The sequence below is a fragment of the Harmonia axyridis genome, chromosome 4, assembly GCF_914767665.1.
Source record: "Harmonia axyridis chromosome 4, icHarAxyr1.1, whole genome shotgun sequence".
Classification (NCBI taxonomy): Eukaryota; Metazoa; Arthropoda; class Insecta; order Coleoptera; family Coccinellidae; genus Harmonia; species Harmonia axyridis.
In genome coordinates this window covers 48,632,504-48,651,948 of record NC_059504.1, presented here as the reverse complement: position 1 = coordinate 48,651,948, position 19,445 = coordinate 48,632,504, and the positions used below count along the sequence as shown (strand labels likewise).

Here is a 19,445-nt window from a genome sequence, read left to right as displayed (position 1 = left end):
CAGAGTGATAAACCTGACGGGATGGATGTCAAGAGGAAACCTCGCCCGAATGCTAATTTCTGTTGACGAATGGGCTTATTTTGTCAGGATGCTAAAAAAAGCTGTACGATGACTCGATTAAAAATGGTATACGTTGCATGCCTAATTCTATCATCTCTGAAGTATCTTTTTCGAACATGGACGCACCTACGCATTTCAAACAGGGAGATGAGCGTCCCAAAGAATTCTGAATGATTAGGGTCATTTTTTATCCGATGTTTCCATTAAATTTCGGCTAGGGGTGCATAACAAATACTTTCGGGTGAAGTTGGTCCAGAAAATCTTAGCTTATATCACTTGGAATTGAAGTCCACAGTTTTGAACTTGTTTAAATGCATCAGTGCATTGCAATGAACCAGTGTCTCAAGACGACATGAAGCTTCGTTTTATATTGTAGTGACTCTGTCTGTCCGAAAGATGGCGTTATGGGCTTCGCGCCACACTCTAATGCGGCCCCGGCGAATATATTGTAACGAATTCGCAAGCCCTACGCCACTGCCTCTTTCTAGAAGGTACCGGAAGCACCGGGAGCTGGATAGAAAGATCGAGACGCTTCTAGAGAGAGATGCGAGCGGTATATAACCAATCGAAGCCGCAGAGCAGGGCAGTGCGAAAGGAATCGGCGGTCAGTGCCGTACACTCAATTAGATTTAAGTTGTAGAAATAAATTAATGTAGTAGTGAAAATAAATTAGTGTAATGGTTGAAATAAATCATCTGTAAATAGTTATTCATAGTTGTGTACCTGAAATAAATTAGTGTTAGCCAGAAGTACCGATTTAATTAACCGAAAAACGTTACAATTGGTGTCAGGTGTGGGGTTCGCGTGTGTTTTCGAACCGAGAGTAATTAAATCGTGAACATTTCTGTGGATATTTTTGTGAACATTATCGTGGACATTTTTTTTTAGTGGACATTCTCGTGAGCATTTTTGTGGACAGTAGTGCGAACACTTTTGTGGCCATATTATTGAATGCCAGTTACGAGATCGCAGTCAAGTAAAATGGATCAGACAACCTTGGATTTCTTCAAGCAAGCTTTTGAGCAACTGACCAAGCAAATACAGGATAACCATACAGAAATTAAATCCACCAGAACAGCAATAAAGGAAAGCATCGAATCGTTTAAAAATGAAATAAAGGATAATTGTAGAAGAATGATGGATAACACGAAAAGGTTAGAGAATACTAGGAATGAGATTGAATCGAAGAAACTAGAGGACCATGAAAGGAACCAGAATAATCAGGAAGTGTCAAAAATGATGGAAGCTATACCAGATAGAAAAAAAGAACGTTTGCAAATGACGGAAGCCAGAAGACTGAAACTGGAAGAATACAGGGCCTTTCAGGAATTCCTGAAGAATGTTTGCAGCGTGGAGATCTGGTTGAATCAAAAGCTTCATATAGCGGCAGATGAGAGCTATAGGGAACCTCATAACCTGGAAAGTGAAATCCAAAAGCATTCTTTATTCGAGGCAGAGGTTATGGACAGCGATGAAAGAGTGCAAAGCGTAATAAACGAGGGAGAACAGTTACTACATTCGAATCACTATGCCAAAGATGAAATAGTCATAAGGCTGGAAGAAATCAAAGAGGATTGGAAGAGACTGTTGGAACTCAAGCAGATCAAACGGGAAAAGCTGAACGAGGCATATCAAGCACTGCTCTTCAGGAGGTCCGTCGAAGAGTTTGAGGTTTGGCTAGGTGAAGTCGAGATTCAAGTTAGTAACGATTTCGGAAACGACTTGGCTTCAGACAACAACATCCTAAGATGCCACCCCGCTCTGGAAAATGACTACCAACAGCGCCTAGAGAAGTACGAGAGCATCAACGAGATAGACGGAGAGGTACAGTGGTTGAGCGACAGGAAATCGCTGGCAGCGTCTTTGGACCTGGATATCAGTCTTACCGTGGTCCAGAGCTTACAGAAAAAGTATCGGACGCTGGAGGTCGAGCTGAACTCGAGGGAACACATCGTAAAGAGTTTGATGGATAGGGCGGTCAACATGATGAGATCCGGTCATGAGTTCTCCAATGATATCAGTGCGAAGGTGAAGGAATTGGAGAATCGATTTGTGATGGTAAAGGATATGACCAGTCTGAAGATGTTGAGGTTGCAAGATGCCCTGGAATCGGAAAAGTTTTACGAGGAGAGTTCAGAAGCTGAGGCCTGGATTTATGACAAGTTGTCGGCTCTGGCAACAAGTGAGGTTGGTAGAGATGAGATTTCCATTCAGATGTTGCAGGGAGAGCTGAGTATAATAACTGCTGAAGTTGAAGCTTACCAGGAAACGATCGATAAATTATCTCAGAGGTGTAGTAATCTTGTTAAAAGAGAGCACTACGATGCCGATAACATCAAGAAAACGGAGGAAGAAATAGTGCACCAGTTCAAGAAGTTACGTCAGATAGTAGCTCAGAGGGTAGTTTTCCTCTCTGAAGCCTTCCAGTATTTCGGATTCCTCCAAGAGTGCACCAAGCTCCAAGAATGGATCAAGGACCAGATGACCAATTCCAAAATTGAAAAGCATGGAGTTGATGTCGAGCATGCGGAACTTCTAATTCATGGCTTCGACACTTTTTACGCTAGTTTAATGAATAGCGAGGCAAGGCTCCAATCATGTTTAATCAGTGGAAATGCTCTGATAGAAGCTAAATGCAGATATAGCGCCAAGATCCAGGAGAAGATGATTGAGGTCCAGACTCAATGGAAGGATCTCTTGGAGCTAGTGAACGGTCTGAATGAACATTTGATCGGAGCAAAAGAGGTGCATATGTTCGATAGAAGAGCTGAATAAATAATCTCTTGGATAAGCGAGAAAGAAATTGACTTGTGCTACGATACCAATAGTCAAGACTCGGAAAGTAACCAAGATTTGCTCAGAAAACCTCAGACTTTCGAAGGCGAGTTGGAAGTGATCGAGGACAAGGCGAACTTTAGAGAGCAAGAGGCCAAGAAGCTTGTCAAGGAATTCCCAGAAACCAATGAGCATATTGACAGCAAGAGGGAAGATACGCTGGAAGCTTACGAATATCTTGTTGTGTGCGCAGAGAGGAAGAAATATAACTTGCAGCAATTAGAACCATCCCGAGGTTATATTAACCAAGACATTGCCGAAAAGTTAAAAATCCTGAAGCTTGGATTAGGGACTTGGAAGAAGCGAAAGGATATCTGCGATCAGAACCTGGACGTTCAGTTATTCAAGAAGGAGGTGTCCGTATTCGTGAATTGGCTGATAACGAGGGACGACGCTCTCAAGGAAGAGAAACTGGAAGATCTGATCGGGAGGTATTGCGACTTTGAGGAGAGGTTCAAAGTTCAAGAAAAGACTGTTAGGTGCTATTTCTGTGAACCAGGAAATTGCAGAAACGGAGAATCCTGTAGTTTCAGCCACCGTGCCGGATATGTTTAGGGACTGAACATCCTAGGAAGGGGGCAGTGTAACGAATTCGCAAGCCCTACGCCACTGCCTCTTTCTAGAAGGTACCGGAAGCACCGGGAGCTGGATAGAAAGATCGAGACGCTTCTAGAGAGAGATGCGAGCGGTATATAACCAATCGAAGCCGCAGAGCAGGGCAGTGCGAAAGGAATCGGCGGTCAGTGCCGTACACTCAATTAGATTTAAGTTGTAGAAATAAATTAATGTAGTAGTGAAAATAAATTAGTGTAATGGTTGAAATAAATCATCTGTAAATAGTTATTCATAGTTGTGTACCTGAAATAAATTAGTGTTAGCCAGAAGTACCGATTTAATTAACCGAAAAACGTTACAATATAGAGCCCTCCACAATACGCCAAAGTCACCTATCCACAATGGAATGGTAATATGTATTTGGCTGAGATCACTGGATTACCAAACTGAAGACTCAAATTGTAGTGATATCGGGAAATGGGATGGAACACCGTAATTGTCAGAGGCTCGAGAATGACTCACCTCGATAACTTTTACTGAGCGCTAAGACTAACTACTTTCACACTTATACGATTCGATTCGTTTTCGGTAGCCGCCAGAAAAGTGTGAAACGGTGATACCGTGTGTGTTCGGTGCCTAATAGAAAACTGATAGAACCGAAAGCCCCCTCGACACGAATCGGTTTCGTTCGGTTTCCATTCGAGTCCAGAGTTCACAAAAGCAATTGGTCGTTTACATACATACGGTTTAGTTTCGGTTCGGTGACGTTTTCGGAAGGAAAATATTATTTTATTTTCATTTTAAATTTTATAATTTACATTTGGCAATGTCTGATTCATTTGGCATTGATATTGAGCGGCTGATTACATCAGTCCAATCACGTGTAGTGAAGATTATTCCTCTTTCGTTTTTTGATTCTTCTAGAGAGAAATAACATGGCAGCAATTTGTCTTTTCTCCATAGTGAGCATTGTGGGAAAATTGAGTGACTGCGCATTTGATAATTCGGTCGTGCAATCAAACCTTATACTAACCGAGTGTGTGTGAAGAGTTTTCATTCGTTTTAGGCGCTACCGAAAACGAATCGAATACGCACCTAACCGAATCGAACCAAGTGTGAAACGAGTCTAATTGCCTACTATTGAAATAGTTTCACTTATCTGCAGGTGTCGGGATTTGAATTGTTGAAGTTTTTCACTCATTCGAAAATGAGGCTGGAGCAACTGTTACGGTGAATGAATTGCACTACCGAGCGATTATCAATGATTCTCAAGTCCGGAATTGAAATATATTGAGGTGATGTTCCTTTTCAACAAGACGGTGCTTCCTACCTTATAATAAACTAAATAATCGTAATTTTGCAAGAAAAGTCTCGTTATTTCTCGAAGAGGTGATCACAATTGTCTACCGAGATCTTGTGATAAAACACCTTCAGAATTCGTTGTTTAAAAAGAAGAGATAATATGCTTACACAGGGGGCGATCGAATGGAGTTTATTACTTATAAATTTCCTCTTACATCCATCTAATTTACACTTGATATCCTGTGCAATCAAGTGTAACGTAATATGCACTCTCGCACTGAATGTCTACAAATATATTTTACCTTTGGTAATAATAACAATTTATCGAATTTAGTTTTTGACTAATTATTAATGACATATCACAATTATTGATTTACAAACAATCAGACGAATTTATATTTGAATAGAAAGCTATCTTTATCATCAACATTGAACAATAACAGTCGATGAAAAAATGTTCTCTTGATATTTTTGTCTATACAAAAAATTCATGACACGGTATTGAAACAATGTTTTTTGTGACATGTTACTTGCAACTATTTAAGAAATTAATCTCTTCATCACCAACAATTCTTTTCTTATTCTTTACTTCTCGCTATGCACCGGAGTTTCCGACAATCGTGCTGACAATCTGTGAAAACGAAGTGAAAAAGTTTCCACCGAATCGGTCAATCGCTTCAAGACTTTTCCCTCATCGAACCAATTATGAGCGAGGGAGAGGCAAAATTTCAAATGCCTCCAAAATAAACTCCTAGCAATTGGAGGTTCCTGAATGAACTTTCAATTAAGTAGGACCTTAAATAAATGTTTACGAAGTTTTACGTTTATCGCTATAGAACTGAGCATTCTGCTTTTTGCATTCTAATTGATACACTTAGGGAAAGTTAAATTTTCCAGCAACTTTGTTTCAATTTTCATCGGGTGAAGTTTCAGACTCGGTTAGGTAGAGGCGGGTTCTCGAGTTGGAGGGCAGGCCTGGAGTTGTTCATGGAAAAGAGGTCTGCCAATCTCGAATGGAATTAGTTTTATGAAATTCGGGAGAAAAGTCGCGAGGACAGCCGTGTATTTAATTTTTTTCATGTTATTCTCACAATTTAGGGTCTCGTGAGTGGTTTATATAAGACTGTTCGAAATTGAGAAAACGAAAAGAATAATTGTCATCAGATAAGGAAAATTATTTCAGTTTAGTTTATAGTTAGAGTGCATATACAGGGTGTTTCATTGGTAAATATACATACGTTAACCTGAGGTAGAGCTGCCCTAGACGAGTCCAAAAAACCTATATATGATAGGTCTAATCTTTCCCATAGCCGAGAAACAGGGTGGGTTATAAATTCACCAATTTTTTCGATTCCTTATAACTTTCGAACCACTCAGTATATTTGATTGATATTTGGAACGAACAATTAACTAAATTAGGTCCTTCGATTAATCTTTAAACTAAACTTAAAAATATGGGACTTTTCTCGAGCTAAGATTCAACACCCTGTATAGTGGAACATTGGAATTTCATGGAAATATTCGTAAAGAGCAGAAACTTTTCAATTGGGATCAGTAGATTTTAATGTCCCGCACGTCATTCAACTCATCGAAAATTTCGGCCAAAAATTTAGTTCAATACTGGAATTTCAATAATCTCTCAGAAAAATCGTACATTGAGATTGAATTGGGAAATTTTCTCGTTTCGCTGATTGAATATTTCTATTTCTTGATATTCTGACAAATTCTCCTGAGTAATTGCACAAGTGCATCAAAATTACCGATAATTTTGCATGACAGCGTGTTGTCATAAAAACTGCATTCGGTCATTTTCATTTTTAGAGAAAAAGCTCTCCACCTTCGGTGTCGGGCTCTTTCTCCAAAAATGAAAATGACCGAATGCAGTTTTTTAAAGAAAACACGCTAGAATGCGAAACTATCCGGTCATTTTGATGCACGAGTGTAATTCGGGAGAATATTTCCCGAATAAACTGTTACATCACTTGTTAAACTGATTTAGAATGGAATTGCCATAGATTCGAACTGTGTAAGATGCATAGAAACTATGCATCTATGAACAGAACAATTATCGCAGTGCTGTTTTGCTTCCTACAATGCAATTAGCGCTGTAATTTTCGATAATTGTTCTCCAAATACATAGAATTTTTGACAGGAGGGAAATATCCACAAGTATTTTCCAGAAACGCATGGCTTGTGTTGTTAGAAGTTAGCGACAATGAATAGAGTATTAAACACAAATAAATGAAAAAATAAAACCTTTCAAAAAAATCATAGATGTTGTTCGAAAGACACATTTTGCTCGATACACATTCTTTCCCTTTTCAAATCATATCGAATAGCTTTTATTATCATCTCTGGATCATTATGGATATTATCAATCTACGCCTTACAGTCACAAGCAGTATGGTCAGAGCATGATCAATAATCCTAGTGCTATTATCTGGACGTATCTTTATCATTTCAATAATGTCTTCATTAATATTTAGGTACCTACTTTATTGGGAATCATTCAATTTTAATGTTTGAAACTGGCCATTTTCACGAATATAATCGATAATTGTTGTCGCCTACTCGAATCAGTAAAGGCGTCGTTTTCCTTGTCCAATGTTAAAGGGCGACAGCTTCAAAATCAGCAGTTGTTCAAATAGTGGGCTATTTAAAATTAAACTTCTTATTGGAAAATCCTCCATAGGAAAACTTTTGTTGCGAAAATCAAATTAACTCTGCATCCTTCTGAACAAATTTTCAAAACATGGACTCGACTGTTTTTGCTTCGACCTCTCCATCAATGTGACTCGTACAGTGCCGTCCGATGCTCCTCCAAAGGAATCCAGTCATCCAGGGAATCTCGTAGGAACCGAGGTGAACACGCCAACTATCCCCTCTTCCCTTATCGACCCTAGATTAATAAATAGTGAATTCTTAATCGTCCCAAAAGCCACCCCGACCCTTTTGTTAATTCACCCGACGGAGTCACTTATTCAGCTTGGCCTCGTATGAGGGCTAATAAACTATGGCGTCCACGTGTGTAATATTCATGTCGGGGACGTTTTGTGGGGCGACTGCGACAGGCCCAGGGCCTCCGGGATCGTGACCGGGACGCCAAATGATCCCTTTACCGGGATGAAACCGACCGCCTTGGTCGCCTCTTTGAGGAAGCTGCCGGCCTCTTCGGCAGGACCGTTAGAAAAAGGTGATTACGTTAGGCGACAGAGGTGTGACATTTTACCTAATGCACGCTTCGGATGCAACGGGAGAGGGTTGAACGTCCGATTGGACTCTTTGAACTCTGCCGGGAGGGTGGATTTGAGGGGTCTCGTTAGGTCTCAGAGGTAACCATTAGTATAATTTTTGTGATTTAGTTACTCGTTATGTGAAAGTATTCAGAATGTAACGGTTGTTTTTTTTCGAAGTATATAACTTCAAGTTGGCATTACTGTTCAATACGAAGACCGATTTAACAGCTTTCAAGTGATTTATTCTCAGTTTGGTTTGGCAATTCATCGTGAATAGAGTCACGCCTGAACAACGCTTGCAAATAGTGCAATTTCATTTCGAAAATAATGGTTCTGTGCGGAATACGTATCGCGCACTACGTCCATTAGCGATGAAGCGCACTTCTGGTTGAATGGCTACGTCAACAAACAAAACTGCCGCATTTGGAGTGGAGGTAAACCTCAAGTTTCAGTCGAAACACCGTTACATCCAGAAAAACTGACTGTTTGGTGCGCTTTATGGGCTGGTGGAATCATTGGTCCGTACTTCTTCAAAAACGATGATGGCCAGAACGTTACAGTCAACGGTGATCGGTATAGAGCCATGATTACTAACTTTTTCATTTCTGAATTGAACAACCATGATGTCCAGGTGCTGTGGTTCCAACAAGACGGCGCAACATGTCACACACCTCGTGCCACAATCGATTTATTGAAAGTCACGTTTGGTGACCGCCTAATTTCACGTTTTGGACCTGTGAATTGGCCTCCAAGATCTTGTGATTTAACACCGCTAGACTACTTTCTGTGGGACTATGTGAAGTCATTGGTCTATGCGGATGAGCCACAAACCCTTGACCATTTGAAAGATAACATTCGCCGTGTCATTGCCGATATACGGCCACAAATGTTGGAAAAAGTAATCGAAAATTGGACGTCCAGATTGGACTACATCCGAGCCAGCCGTGGCGGTCATATGCCAGAAATCATATTTAAAATGTAATGCTACAAAATTATCTTGCGGTAAAATAAAATTCATGTCAATCGAATAATGCATCGTTGTTTCATTGCAATTTAAAGTTCTATAATTTTAAAAAAACACCCTTTATTACTCTCGGATAATTTTCACCAATTTCCAAAACTGTTATTTCCTTCAACTAATGCTTAAATATCAAGATGCAGCATTCCTGAGAAATAACTTCAGTCCGTCAAATACAAGATTAAATGAGCCAAAAATCATGTGTGCTGCAATAATTCTTATTCAGGGAAAAACCGCAAAACTTCAGTGATAGTTGATCAGCTTTAGTCGCATATATAATTACAGCTTTGGGAAATAGCAAGTTTCTTCGCAGTCCCCGTCGTAAAATCAAATTCCACCACAGCCTACGTAGACCTGTCCAGGACTCCTTGTCTTTATTACGGCGCTTTAAATGCTCCCCTGGGATCCTTTTCCCCCCGATTGGAGAGCATTTGTAAGTGTCTGTACCGCACTAACGTGTCACATTTTCGTGGCAACGAATGGATATTGGGACACCTTCAGTATCCATCAGGACCTAACTTGTTTGGACGGGAACTTTGATGTCCCACGGGATGTCGAGCCGAGAAAAATAATTTCGAACGACGGTTTGTAGGTGGTAAATGGATTTTCGATGGGCAATATTGACAGGAATGGGGGAAAACCATATTTGGAGTTTTTCGTATGTGGGAAGATGAATGATGGTAATAATAGGGGAGACTGGGGAGGGTTGATACAAGGGGAGGTTTGATACACGTTCAAATTTCCCGCCTCGGTTCTCGGAAAACGGCGTAATCGCGTGCAGTGCCTCTATTTTTTTTTTTAAATATAATTATTCATTATCTTCTTCCTCATTATCATCTTGGTCGTTGATCTGGAAGTATCTCAACTGATAATTATCTTTATCTGATGCTACTACTCTCAACCAATCTCTGAGGTTGTTCTTTTTCAAATATTTTTCGGTCGAATATTTGAGATCCCTTTTGGAGAAAGGAATTTCAGCTGATAAAACTACTTTCGTTCCCTTTTCTTGGGACAATGTTATATAGTGCTGTCCGCTCTTGCCACTGAAGTTGGCAAGTTTGTTGTTAATCTTTATTTTAGCCATCAGGTAATTTTCGAAATCTCCAAGATCCATGATACTGTCTTCAACTGGATGTGTGCAGTCAATGGTGAATTTCAAGGATACCTTCTTCTTTTTGAGACCCTTTCCACGGATTTGTTGTTTCTTTTTTGGCTGAACCTTGGCGGTAATTGGTTTGTGCATTGTAGCAACCATTTTATGAGTGTGGAAATGGTGTCAGTTGAAATCTATCGACGATTGCATCAGGAAAAAGAGTTTTTAAGCTTAAAGTGTATTTTCTACATATTCGATGTAAAAATTTGCATAACAAACCTAAGGCTTTATCTCTTTATGAATGAAAATTAACGAAATTCATTACTTCAGTCTTGATGCGAATTTCAGTTAGAACATAGAAGCGGGTAGTACAGAACAGATCCTCAATTGAATATCATAATATGTTCACGTCCTATATTTTCTGAATTTGTCTTCTAGGGAGGTTTGATACAGTTAGGTTCGACTCGAAAGAAAAGTTTTAAACAGAAATCTAAAAACAAAAAAAAGTGTGTTTGATAGATCCTGAGGACCAAAATGAAAAAGATCCATTTTCTGACGAACGACGAAAACGATAAATTGCAGATGCAGCTGGATCGTCATCTTCATCAGCAAATGGAGTACCAATCGACCTGTGCAAGTGTCTTTAGTAAAATAAAAATTTTTATCCCATTTTGACGTTTAAAGACGACAATATTCAACCCATGGTTACAAGGGTAAGTTGACGTTTATCCACTGAGTGAATTAAAATTTTCTTAATTCACTAGTGGAATAAAATGTTCACCACTCACTTTCTGAAAATTATTCTTTCCACATACAATGCACGTAAAACTCATTTTAAAGTATGTTTATTAAAATTTATCAAAAATTCTACATTAACAGTCATTTCTATCATTAAAGTAAAAATTACAATTACTCAGATTTTGAAAATGAAACTGGAAACCTGCACCTCCTCCAAAGGAAACACGCTCAGTCGTTATAGCACATGTGTTTGAGGACTTCTCAGGCCCTGCTGGAATATCCATTTCTGCATCAGGAACTCCGGTTTTTGTGACCCCACCAAGTATTTGTTCAGAAATATTTATTTTGTTTTGTAGTGAATCTTCAATATATCCTTCTGCAACAGAACTTGAGCGCCATCCACCATGTCTTTTCAAAACTGTCAAATCTGCCCCAGAATTTGCGAGTAGGGTTGCAGAAGAACGCCTGAAACTGTGCCCTGTATATTGTTCAGCATCAGAAAGGCCCAAATACTTTGCAATAGTAACGGGCATTTTCGAAAATGTATTCACACCTACAGGCTGGACGGTACATTTTTCATTTTTATAATTTATGAATAGTCGCTTGTGATCAACTTTGCTTGGCCTCAAGTTCCTATACTTGCGGAATATATCGAGTGCAGCAACCTTATTAGTACCATTGACCACAGTGAACACTCTTTTCTTATAAGTTTTCGTATCTGGAATCTGAATAACCAATACGCTGCCCCGATCTTCCACGTCATCTACGGTCATAGTCACCAGCTCGCCGATTCTACACCCTCCAGCAACACCCATAATAAAAACTACCTTTATCAATAAATATTGCTCATCAGGAGCGGCATCTAAAAAGTATTCAAACTCCTCTCTTGTGAATACCTTCGACTTCTTTGCTACGTATCCCCTGGAATGTTGCTTCAAAAAGGCGGTGACTTGGTGAAATCTGCCGATGTCTATTTTTTCTTTCAGAGCCAACATTTTCTTGAGTTGCGAATAGTAGGACCATAAAGACGACGACTTAACTTTCTTGGATTGTTCGGAAATATACGCCAAAATTATTTTTTCGTTGACACCTTTGGCTTTTTTATTATTTCTCCAGGCACAAAATGCCGTATATTGCTTTTCGTACAATATTTTTGATTTTAATGGAATTACTGCTTCTGCTGCCTCATTTGCTTCTTGTATAATGCACTCAGGAACTACAACCTCGTCGTCACCGCTCAACATTTTTTCGAAATAAAAATTCTTTGACGGTTCTATAATTTTCATTGACACTTGCAAACAATTAATTACATAGTGCCCTAGCAACCATCGATCGAAGGGAAATCTCGTTATGAATTTGAATTATACCTAATATTTCCTCTAAAAAGTATTCATTATTTGAAATTTCATCAAAATGGGATAAAATTTTGTATACGACACGTGAGTTAAAAATGTTTATTCACTCGAAGAAATTAACCCACTCGCCCTACGGGCTCGTGGGTTGAACTTTCTTCTCATGAATAAACATTCATTTAACTCACTTGTTGTATAAATAACTATTACTTGCGAATTATGTAGGAATTAGGTAGTGTTATGATAATAAAATATAAATTTCTTATTATTGCTTGTACCTTATTTCTTATTGTGTTAAACCTCCCTTCCAGTGTATCAAGCCTCCCATGCATAGTTAGGTTTGAGAAACTTTGCTCCGACGATTTCAAGAACTCGTTATCAAAGTTAAAATTTCCATTTTCAGTTACTAAATATTGCTAAACGTTTAAGCGAAGTCCTTAAATTTTACTCTGACATAAATGGATTGGTAAATGGTAAACCAAATTTTTATTAACAATTTTGTGAAAAATGTCTCCTCTACGAATATTTATATTCCTCGGCATTTTGAAGACTATTATTTTCGGTAGATATTTCCGCATAGGATAGAAAACGTCAAAACAGATTAATTTTGTAATTGAAAAGTTCTATAATAGATGTACGATACCTCATGAAAAAGGGTGGCAACAACCTGAAGAATATTATACAGGATTTACTAAAAAGGAGGTTCATTTTGAAAAGACAACTATCTGGCAGGTATGACTTATAAAGCTGTCTTTTTTATATTTGATAAGTCACAACTACGCCTTTACTAAATAGAAATGAACACGCTTTAACAGGGCAATTATTCGAGCAGCATTGCGCATTCGATTTTAAATATACTCATTGCAAATTTAACATATTATTGTCTCGAAAAAATTTCTAGTGCATATTCAATTAAGAGCGACTCGGGGAATGAAAACAAGATCAATTCTATTTATTATCGGACTTGAGACCGCGAGATAACCGACGACGTTGAACAAATGGGTGGAAATAATATCAGCAATATATTCTCAGGGGAATCACGAAATGTTCATAACTTCTATAATAATTGATACGATACGATAGCATTACACGTTTGAAATTTTAATAATGTGCGTAGTCAAATTTTGTGATTACGAATTTCTTAAAATTTGAAATGGGATTTTTCGCCTGGATTGTGATCTAAAGCTAGTAGCTTCAATTCGGTATGAAAAATTCCATACGAATATCTCTTATAGTTTTCGAAAAGATCTTTGACGTCATACTGATTTTTTTATTCGAGTTATCGATTTCAAGCATTACAAAACGTACATTTGGAAATTTTCAGAGGGGGTTGAATATTATGTTTTCACGGAGCGATTTATTATTCAAAATAATAAACCGAGAGATATATCTATGGTGCACAGGCACTCATTTGTCAGTTTATCGTGCCAGACCGACTGAAACTGTTTTTCTAATCTGCGTGATTGTAATGGGTGGTGTTCATAGAAAACCGCTAGTCAGAACGTTTAGTTACGCTTCCCGAATCCCGTTTCATCATTAAGCCATTCAGCCAACAGAATAGCTCCATGATGAATAGACACCATGGTCTATTGTTTGTTTTATTAGTTGCCAATAGTATCCATTTGAAACTGAAACATAAAAGAACTACCTAGGTTTACGAAAAAATAGATCTCTCCCTAAAATAGGCGAATGTCAATAATTTTTTTATAACTCATGACCTACCCTGTTTTTTTCGCCGTATATACTTTCATGGAAAACAGAGTTATTGAAAATTTGCAATTTTTACCAATACAGTAATGTATGGAAAATTCCAACAGAAAGTTGGCAGGACCCATTCGGTTTGATTCGGATTATAGAAATCAAACTCAATGATATTTATATTCCAAACATGTTAGGAATATGTATTATTTTTCGAGTAACATAACAATCAAAGGATTCCCAATCACCTTATTAGATTCAAACATTTTAGTCTTGAGAGGAGTAGCAATTGAAATGTGATAATGGTAATAATTTAATCTTTTTTTGTGAAATCTCTCTGATATCGATATTCATGAAATAAAGGTAATCATCTCATTTTTCAAAAACCCAACTCTATCTGAATTTTTATCTAGAGCAACGATTCATTCATTGATCAGCTGAAGGCTTTCCAAATGGACTGACATAAAGTTGAAACCCCAAGGTACTTAACTCCAATGAAGTCCTCAGTTATATTCCTGGTATTAGGAAGGTCGCTCACTGAATGGGTCACACATCATTCTTCATGGTCTGACGTTTATTCCGGAGGGTATTTCACAGCACAACCGAAAACCCCCAACGAAATGACGGATTTTCTATCCTTAGGCGATAATAAAAGCTATTGAACCACTCTTTTATCGAAGGTCAACAATTTGAATAATGTAAATCTAGGGGATTCGAAAAAAAAGCGGAAAACCCTCTACTTTATGTGTTGAGGGATTTAGGTTTGTTAGGAGCTTTGACTTCGGATGAGGGATGAAAGAGGGTGATTTCGTATATTTCTTTTGATGTTCGACGCTGTAATCTTCGGACAAAAGTTGTCGCATTAGTCGAGAAACGTCTTGACAAATACAGACATCTTCGAGGGGTTGTTATAACAATGATGTTGATCTATTCAGAATCATATCCATCATAATCAGATTCAGAATTGTTGAATTAATTCAGTCATTAGAGAACGTAATGCTTATAAACCGGGATTTAGTTATAAAAATTCCTATAAGTACAAGGTGCTCTACATAAAACAGACCAGCCGGATGATTCCGTAGTTTCAGTTGTTCCAGACTGATCAATATTCATTTGAAGGGGGATATCTTATGATTGTATATAGTTGTATATAGAACAAATGTATGTAGGCTTGGTTAATCAATCGTCTAGAGGTATGATTCGATTACCTAGCCTTTCGTCTTTTTCTCCGTGACTTTGTCGGGTTTGTAATAATTAAACTCTTTTCAATTATTTACACCTATTTACAAAGCTACACTTATACAGTACAAACTCAGTATTGAGAAGAACCTAATTAAGTCTTAATTACAAGTTTCTCACTACGGTACTGAATTTGGTCTTTAACTCGTTTGTTGATTACTCGAAACGTCTTCGTTTATCACGTCGTCTCTTCAAGTTTTCGGTCGTCTCGTCTCTAACTCGTTCGCGACTCGTCTTAATCTAGTCCGCGAACCGACTTTTCGTCTTACGTCTTAAGTTGACCGACCGAACTTGACTCGTCTTAGACTTGCCTTGAACTGACTCTCGACTCCAACTTACTTCGTCCCCTGACCGCAACTTACCCCGTCCACTCTGAATATCCTCCCCTCCTTCCGGCTTGACCACACCCTTAGGGAATGTACCATCCCCTAGTCCAATAAGAATTTTGCCGTACCGCCCACAAAGATCTTCGCGGATTCCTGGAAATCGAATATTCTCGAAGGACTAAATCCCGATACACATATGTGACACATCTGGTACGACCGTGTTGTCTTCGAACTTTCCCAACCCGCCAGTAAATCTCTTCAAGATTTATAACTCCATGACATACCTTCAACACCTCGAAGAATAACACATCCTTTTTATATTATATGTACAATAACGATTCGTTCCCTGTAAATTCATTGAAACTGTCATGCCCTCGACATTTGAAGAAACTAATAGGTCTCCAAGCATCCGGTTGACCATCTCAATTATTTACAGGGAACAATAACTGGATCCTACATGTATTCAACAGAAGAATACGATAGTGACTTGATAAAATGGGCCTTACATTTTGAATCCGAATCCGAAAAATCAGGTAAACAGAATGCAAACAAAAATCCACCATATTTAGGCTCAGCCATTCAAAAACGAGACCACGCCTGTCGCCACTGTGGTTTATTAAGTCACTGTAGTGTCAACCTAGTAACTCGAAGTATTGCGAAAATTTTACGTGAACAATTATTATCATAACTGCTTTATTTATCGATATAATAATCACTAAAAAAAGAGCTTTCAGAAAAATCGAAAAAGATGAAATGTTTCAAAAACTGAAATTACTTGTAGATGTCTATCATATGGTGAGTGCCAATCTAGCGTAATCGTATTGCTATTTTATCGCCTTCTAAATTACAGGATAACTAACTGCTCTCATCGATAACTTCACAAGTGAATCAACTCCTGGTGAAGACACAAGACATAGGTACTGAACCCTTTGCCAATCGCTGCGAGTTACAAGGTATAGAACCCTCTAATTGATGGAAATACAAATTCGAATACCTTATTTCTATCACGCCCTTCTGCTAACCACCCTCGCAGTTTGTAATACCTGAGATAGGCCATTGTTGAGCTCAGTTTCTGAGACCTTCGACAAGATTAACCTAAATCACTCAAAGACAGACGTGCTCCGGGAGAATAGTCCGGGGCCGTACAAAGGCGGCGGGTCTATCGGGAAGCGGCATGCGAACGGAAACCGGGTCCGAGAAGATGAATTACTGGCGGATAATTGGAACAATCATCTTAGGAGATAATGAAATTATGAAGGGTTATGAGAACGAGTAAGGAACTTTGACTTAATTTATCGTCACTCTGAAGAAAGCCAACTTCGAGGAATTCGGATCCAGTTATCTGGATCGTGGGGATTATCCATGCAGGATGAGATTGATGGCATCGGAAATGTGCCACACAGGCAATAACGAATTGGTCTATATTTTTCAAATAAACAGGAAAACCTTCTGTTATTCATATGATGATGCACACAAATTACCGTCTGTCCTAATATTGCTAAACTATATGAAACTCAACATCAATAAGCAATCTATAGAACGTCCAAGCAGCTTCACTCACCTAGGAACTGATGTCAATGAAGATGAAGAATGAGATCATTCACGAGAAATACACAGCAGATCGAGAAAGCAAGATCATTGTTCGACATAATAAGAAATTTGTTCTTGTTGGTTCTTAGGCCAGCCAGCTCCGGACACTTGCATACCATGTGTTCGGCTGTTTCTGCTTTCGATCCACAGAGCCTGCAAATCTCGTCTGCTGACTTTCCCATACGGTACAAATGATGTTTGTACCGACAGTGCCCCGTCAGCATTCCCACCATCACCCGAAGCTTGGATCGTGACAACCATAACAAAGATATTCGGGATTTGGTTGTACCAGAGGATCTTTAAAATATCCTGAATCGAACACATAACGAACAATAAAGTTCTTAGAAGGTTGGGTAAGCACATGGAAGTGATACAAATTCTAAAAATTCAAAATTCCAATACCCCAGGCACATAACGAGGAATGAAAGCAGATTCCAGTTGTTGCAGTCTATATTGCAGGGTTAAGTGATGGAAAGCAGCCTGTTGGAAGGAGACGAATTTCATAGAAGAAATTATGGTATGATGTGAACGCTACTGAGCTATTCCGAGCAGCATCCAACAAACTGAAACTAGCAACATCAGGAACGAATAGGAATCGGAAGAAGATATGAAACTTTCATTACTCAATTGCTCTGAGAGTTTTATCCTTTTCTTCTTTCAGTATACTCAAATGAAGATGATCCATATCGTCTATTTTGAAGAATCAAAACCATGTGCTTTATTCAAAAGAAATGATAATATGGCTGATGTAGCCTGTAGTGTGGATGAAAACTCCTCGTCCACATCGGGAATAAGGCATTCCATATGAGACATTAAATTGTATTTTGCATACAGTGTCATGTCTTTAGGCTTTCAAAGTTCAGTTAACTCGATCCAGCCGATTACTAGGAACGTCGTATCTTTGATGATTGGGATCTTGAAATGCATCGAATTATCCGGAATTTCATCAAAATTCCATCCCCAGTGATGAGGCCATTTTTCACCTAGGAAACTACGTTAATAAGTAGGATTGTCGCATTTGGGACTTGGAAAATCCAATAGTGATCGTTGAAAAGCCTCTCCGACCTCAACGTGTCATTGTTTACTGTGGTTTTTGAGCTGATAGTGTTACTGGAGCTTTCTTAATCTAAAGTGGAGCTGTTACGGGGAATGGATTGCACTACCAAGCTATAATTAATTATTTAGTATGGTCCAAACTAGGAGATATTGATGTGGACAACAATTATTTTCAACAAGACGATACCTGTCACACAAGCAACAAAACAATCGCAATTTTGCATGAAATTATTCCTGGCCGTGTTATTTCTCGAACAAGTGATCATAATTGAATCAATGAGATCTTGTGATTAAACTCCTTTAGACTTTCAGAGCACTACTTCACATTCGATTGATGATCTTGAAGATGGAATTCGTGAAGTTATCGACGACATACAGTCGCAAATGTGCGAATTGGTCATGAAAAATTTGATGAGAAGAATATGGTGCTACAACAGTAAGCGTGGTAGCATTGGCTGATTTTGTTTTCATTATTAATAGCATAACTTTCTACTAGTTACCTTTTGGTTTAATATGAAAATATACCTCTTATTGGAAAACTTTCTGGTTTCTACAAAGAACAGAAGTCTATTCAGCCAAGTAATGACCTTGCTCTAAGGTGGCTTTGTAGGTAAAGGCAAGTGCTGCAATCTACGGCTATTCCAAATTTTTCCAGCGAATGTCTTAGCCATTTTGAAACAATTTTCCAAGAAGAAAACGAAAATAGGAAGCGAGCTGAGAACTTCCACCCTAAGTTGATATTTCCACTTCGGTGGAAATTCGAACAGTCTAGAGCACCGGTGGCGCCTTTGAATTCTCAATTTAAATTTCTATCTCTTCAGTCCAGTGTGGCGTGAAGTTGCGTGACGATTAAGCAAGCGTTTCACCGTTAATTAGTTAGAGTTTCAGATTTGAGACGTATTTGTCAGCAGACAGCGCCAGGTGACGATGCCAAATATCCATTTTTTCGATCATGTTCTATTCCTAACATGTTTTCGGTCGAGTTCCTGAATAACTTGGAAAAGTTGGAAAAAGCACACGGAGTAATTTGTCAAATATTCGGAAGACCAGGTATGTATATACACGGTGTCACATTGAAAAGGATACATGACTTTTTGGGTGAAATGAATGAGATTTTAGGAAATCGCTCCAAACCAGAGTTATCAACAAATATGAGTTTTCATCAGCATTTAGGGCAATAAAGGAGAAATATTCTAAGTTATTTTCGAATATTTTACTCCTGTCAAAAGTTCTATGTATTTGGAGAACAATTATCGAAAATTACAGCGATAATTGCATTGTAGGAAGCGAAACTGCACTTCGATAATTGTTCTGTTCATAGATGCATAGTTTCTATGCATCTTACAC

General features: G+C 38.5%; 3 protein-coding genes across 3 annotated transcripts in view; all 3 read right to left on the bottom strand.

The window, feature by feature from the left end:
• Nucleotides 1-19,445, bottom strand: part of LOC123678053 — a 100,156-nt gene that overhangs the window by 53,492 nt on the left and 27,219 nt on the right. The gene's annotated exons all lie outside the window — the stretch shown is intronic.
• On the bottom strand, nt 9,815-10,258 carry LOC123678055 (60S ribosomal protein L22-like). The gene has a single exon (XM_045614828.1). The coding sequence runs from the start codon at nt 10,247-10,249 to the stop codon at nt 9,815-9,817; it is 435 nt and encodes a 144-aa protein (XP_045470784.1). The 5' UTR covers nt 10,250-10,258.
• On the bottom strand, nt 10,922-12,198 carry LOC123678054. The gene has a single exon (XM_045614827.1). The coding sequence runs from the start codon at nt 12,121-12,123 to the stop codon at nt 10,972-10,974; it is 1,152 nt and encodes a 383-aa protein (XP_045470783.1). The 5' UTR covers nt 12,124-12,198; the 3' UTR covers nt 10,922-10,971.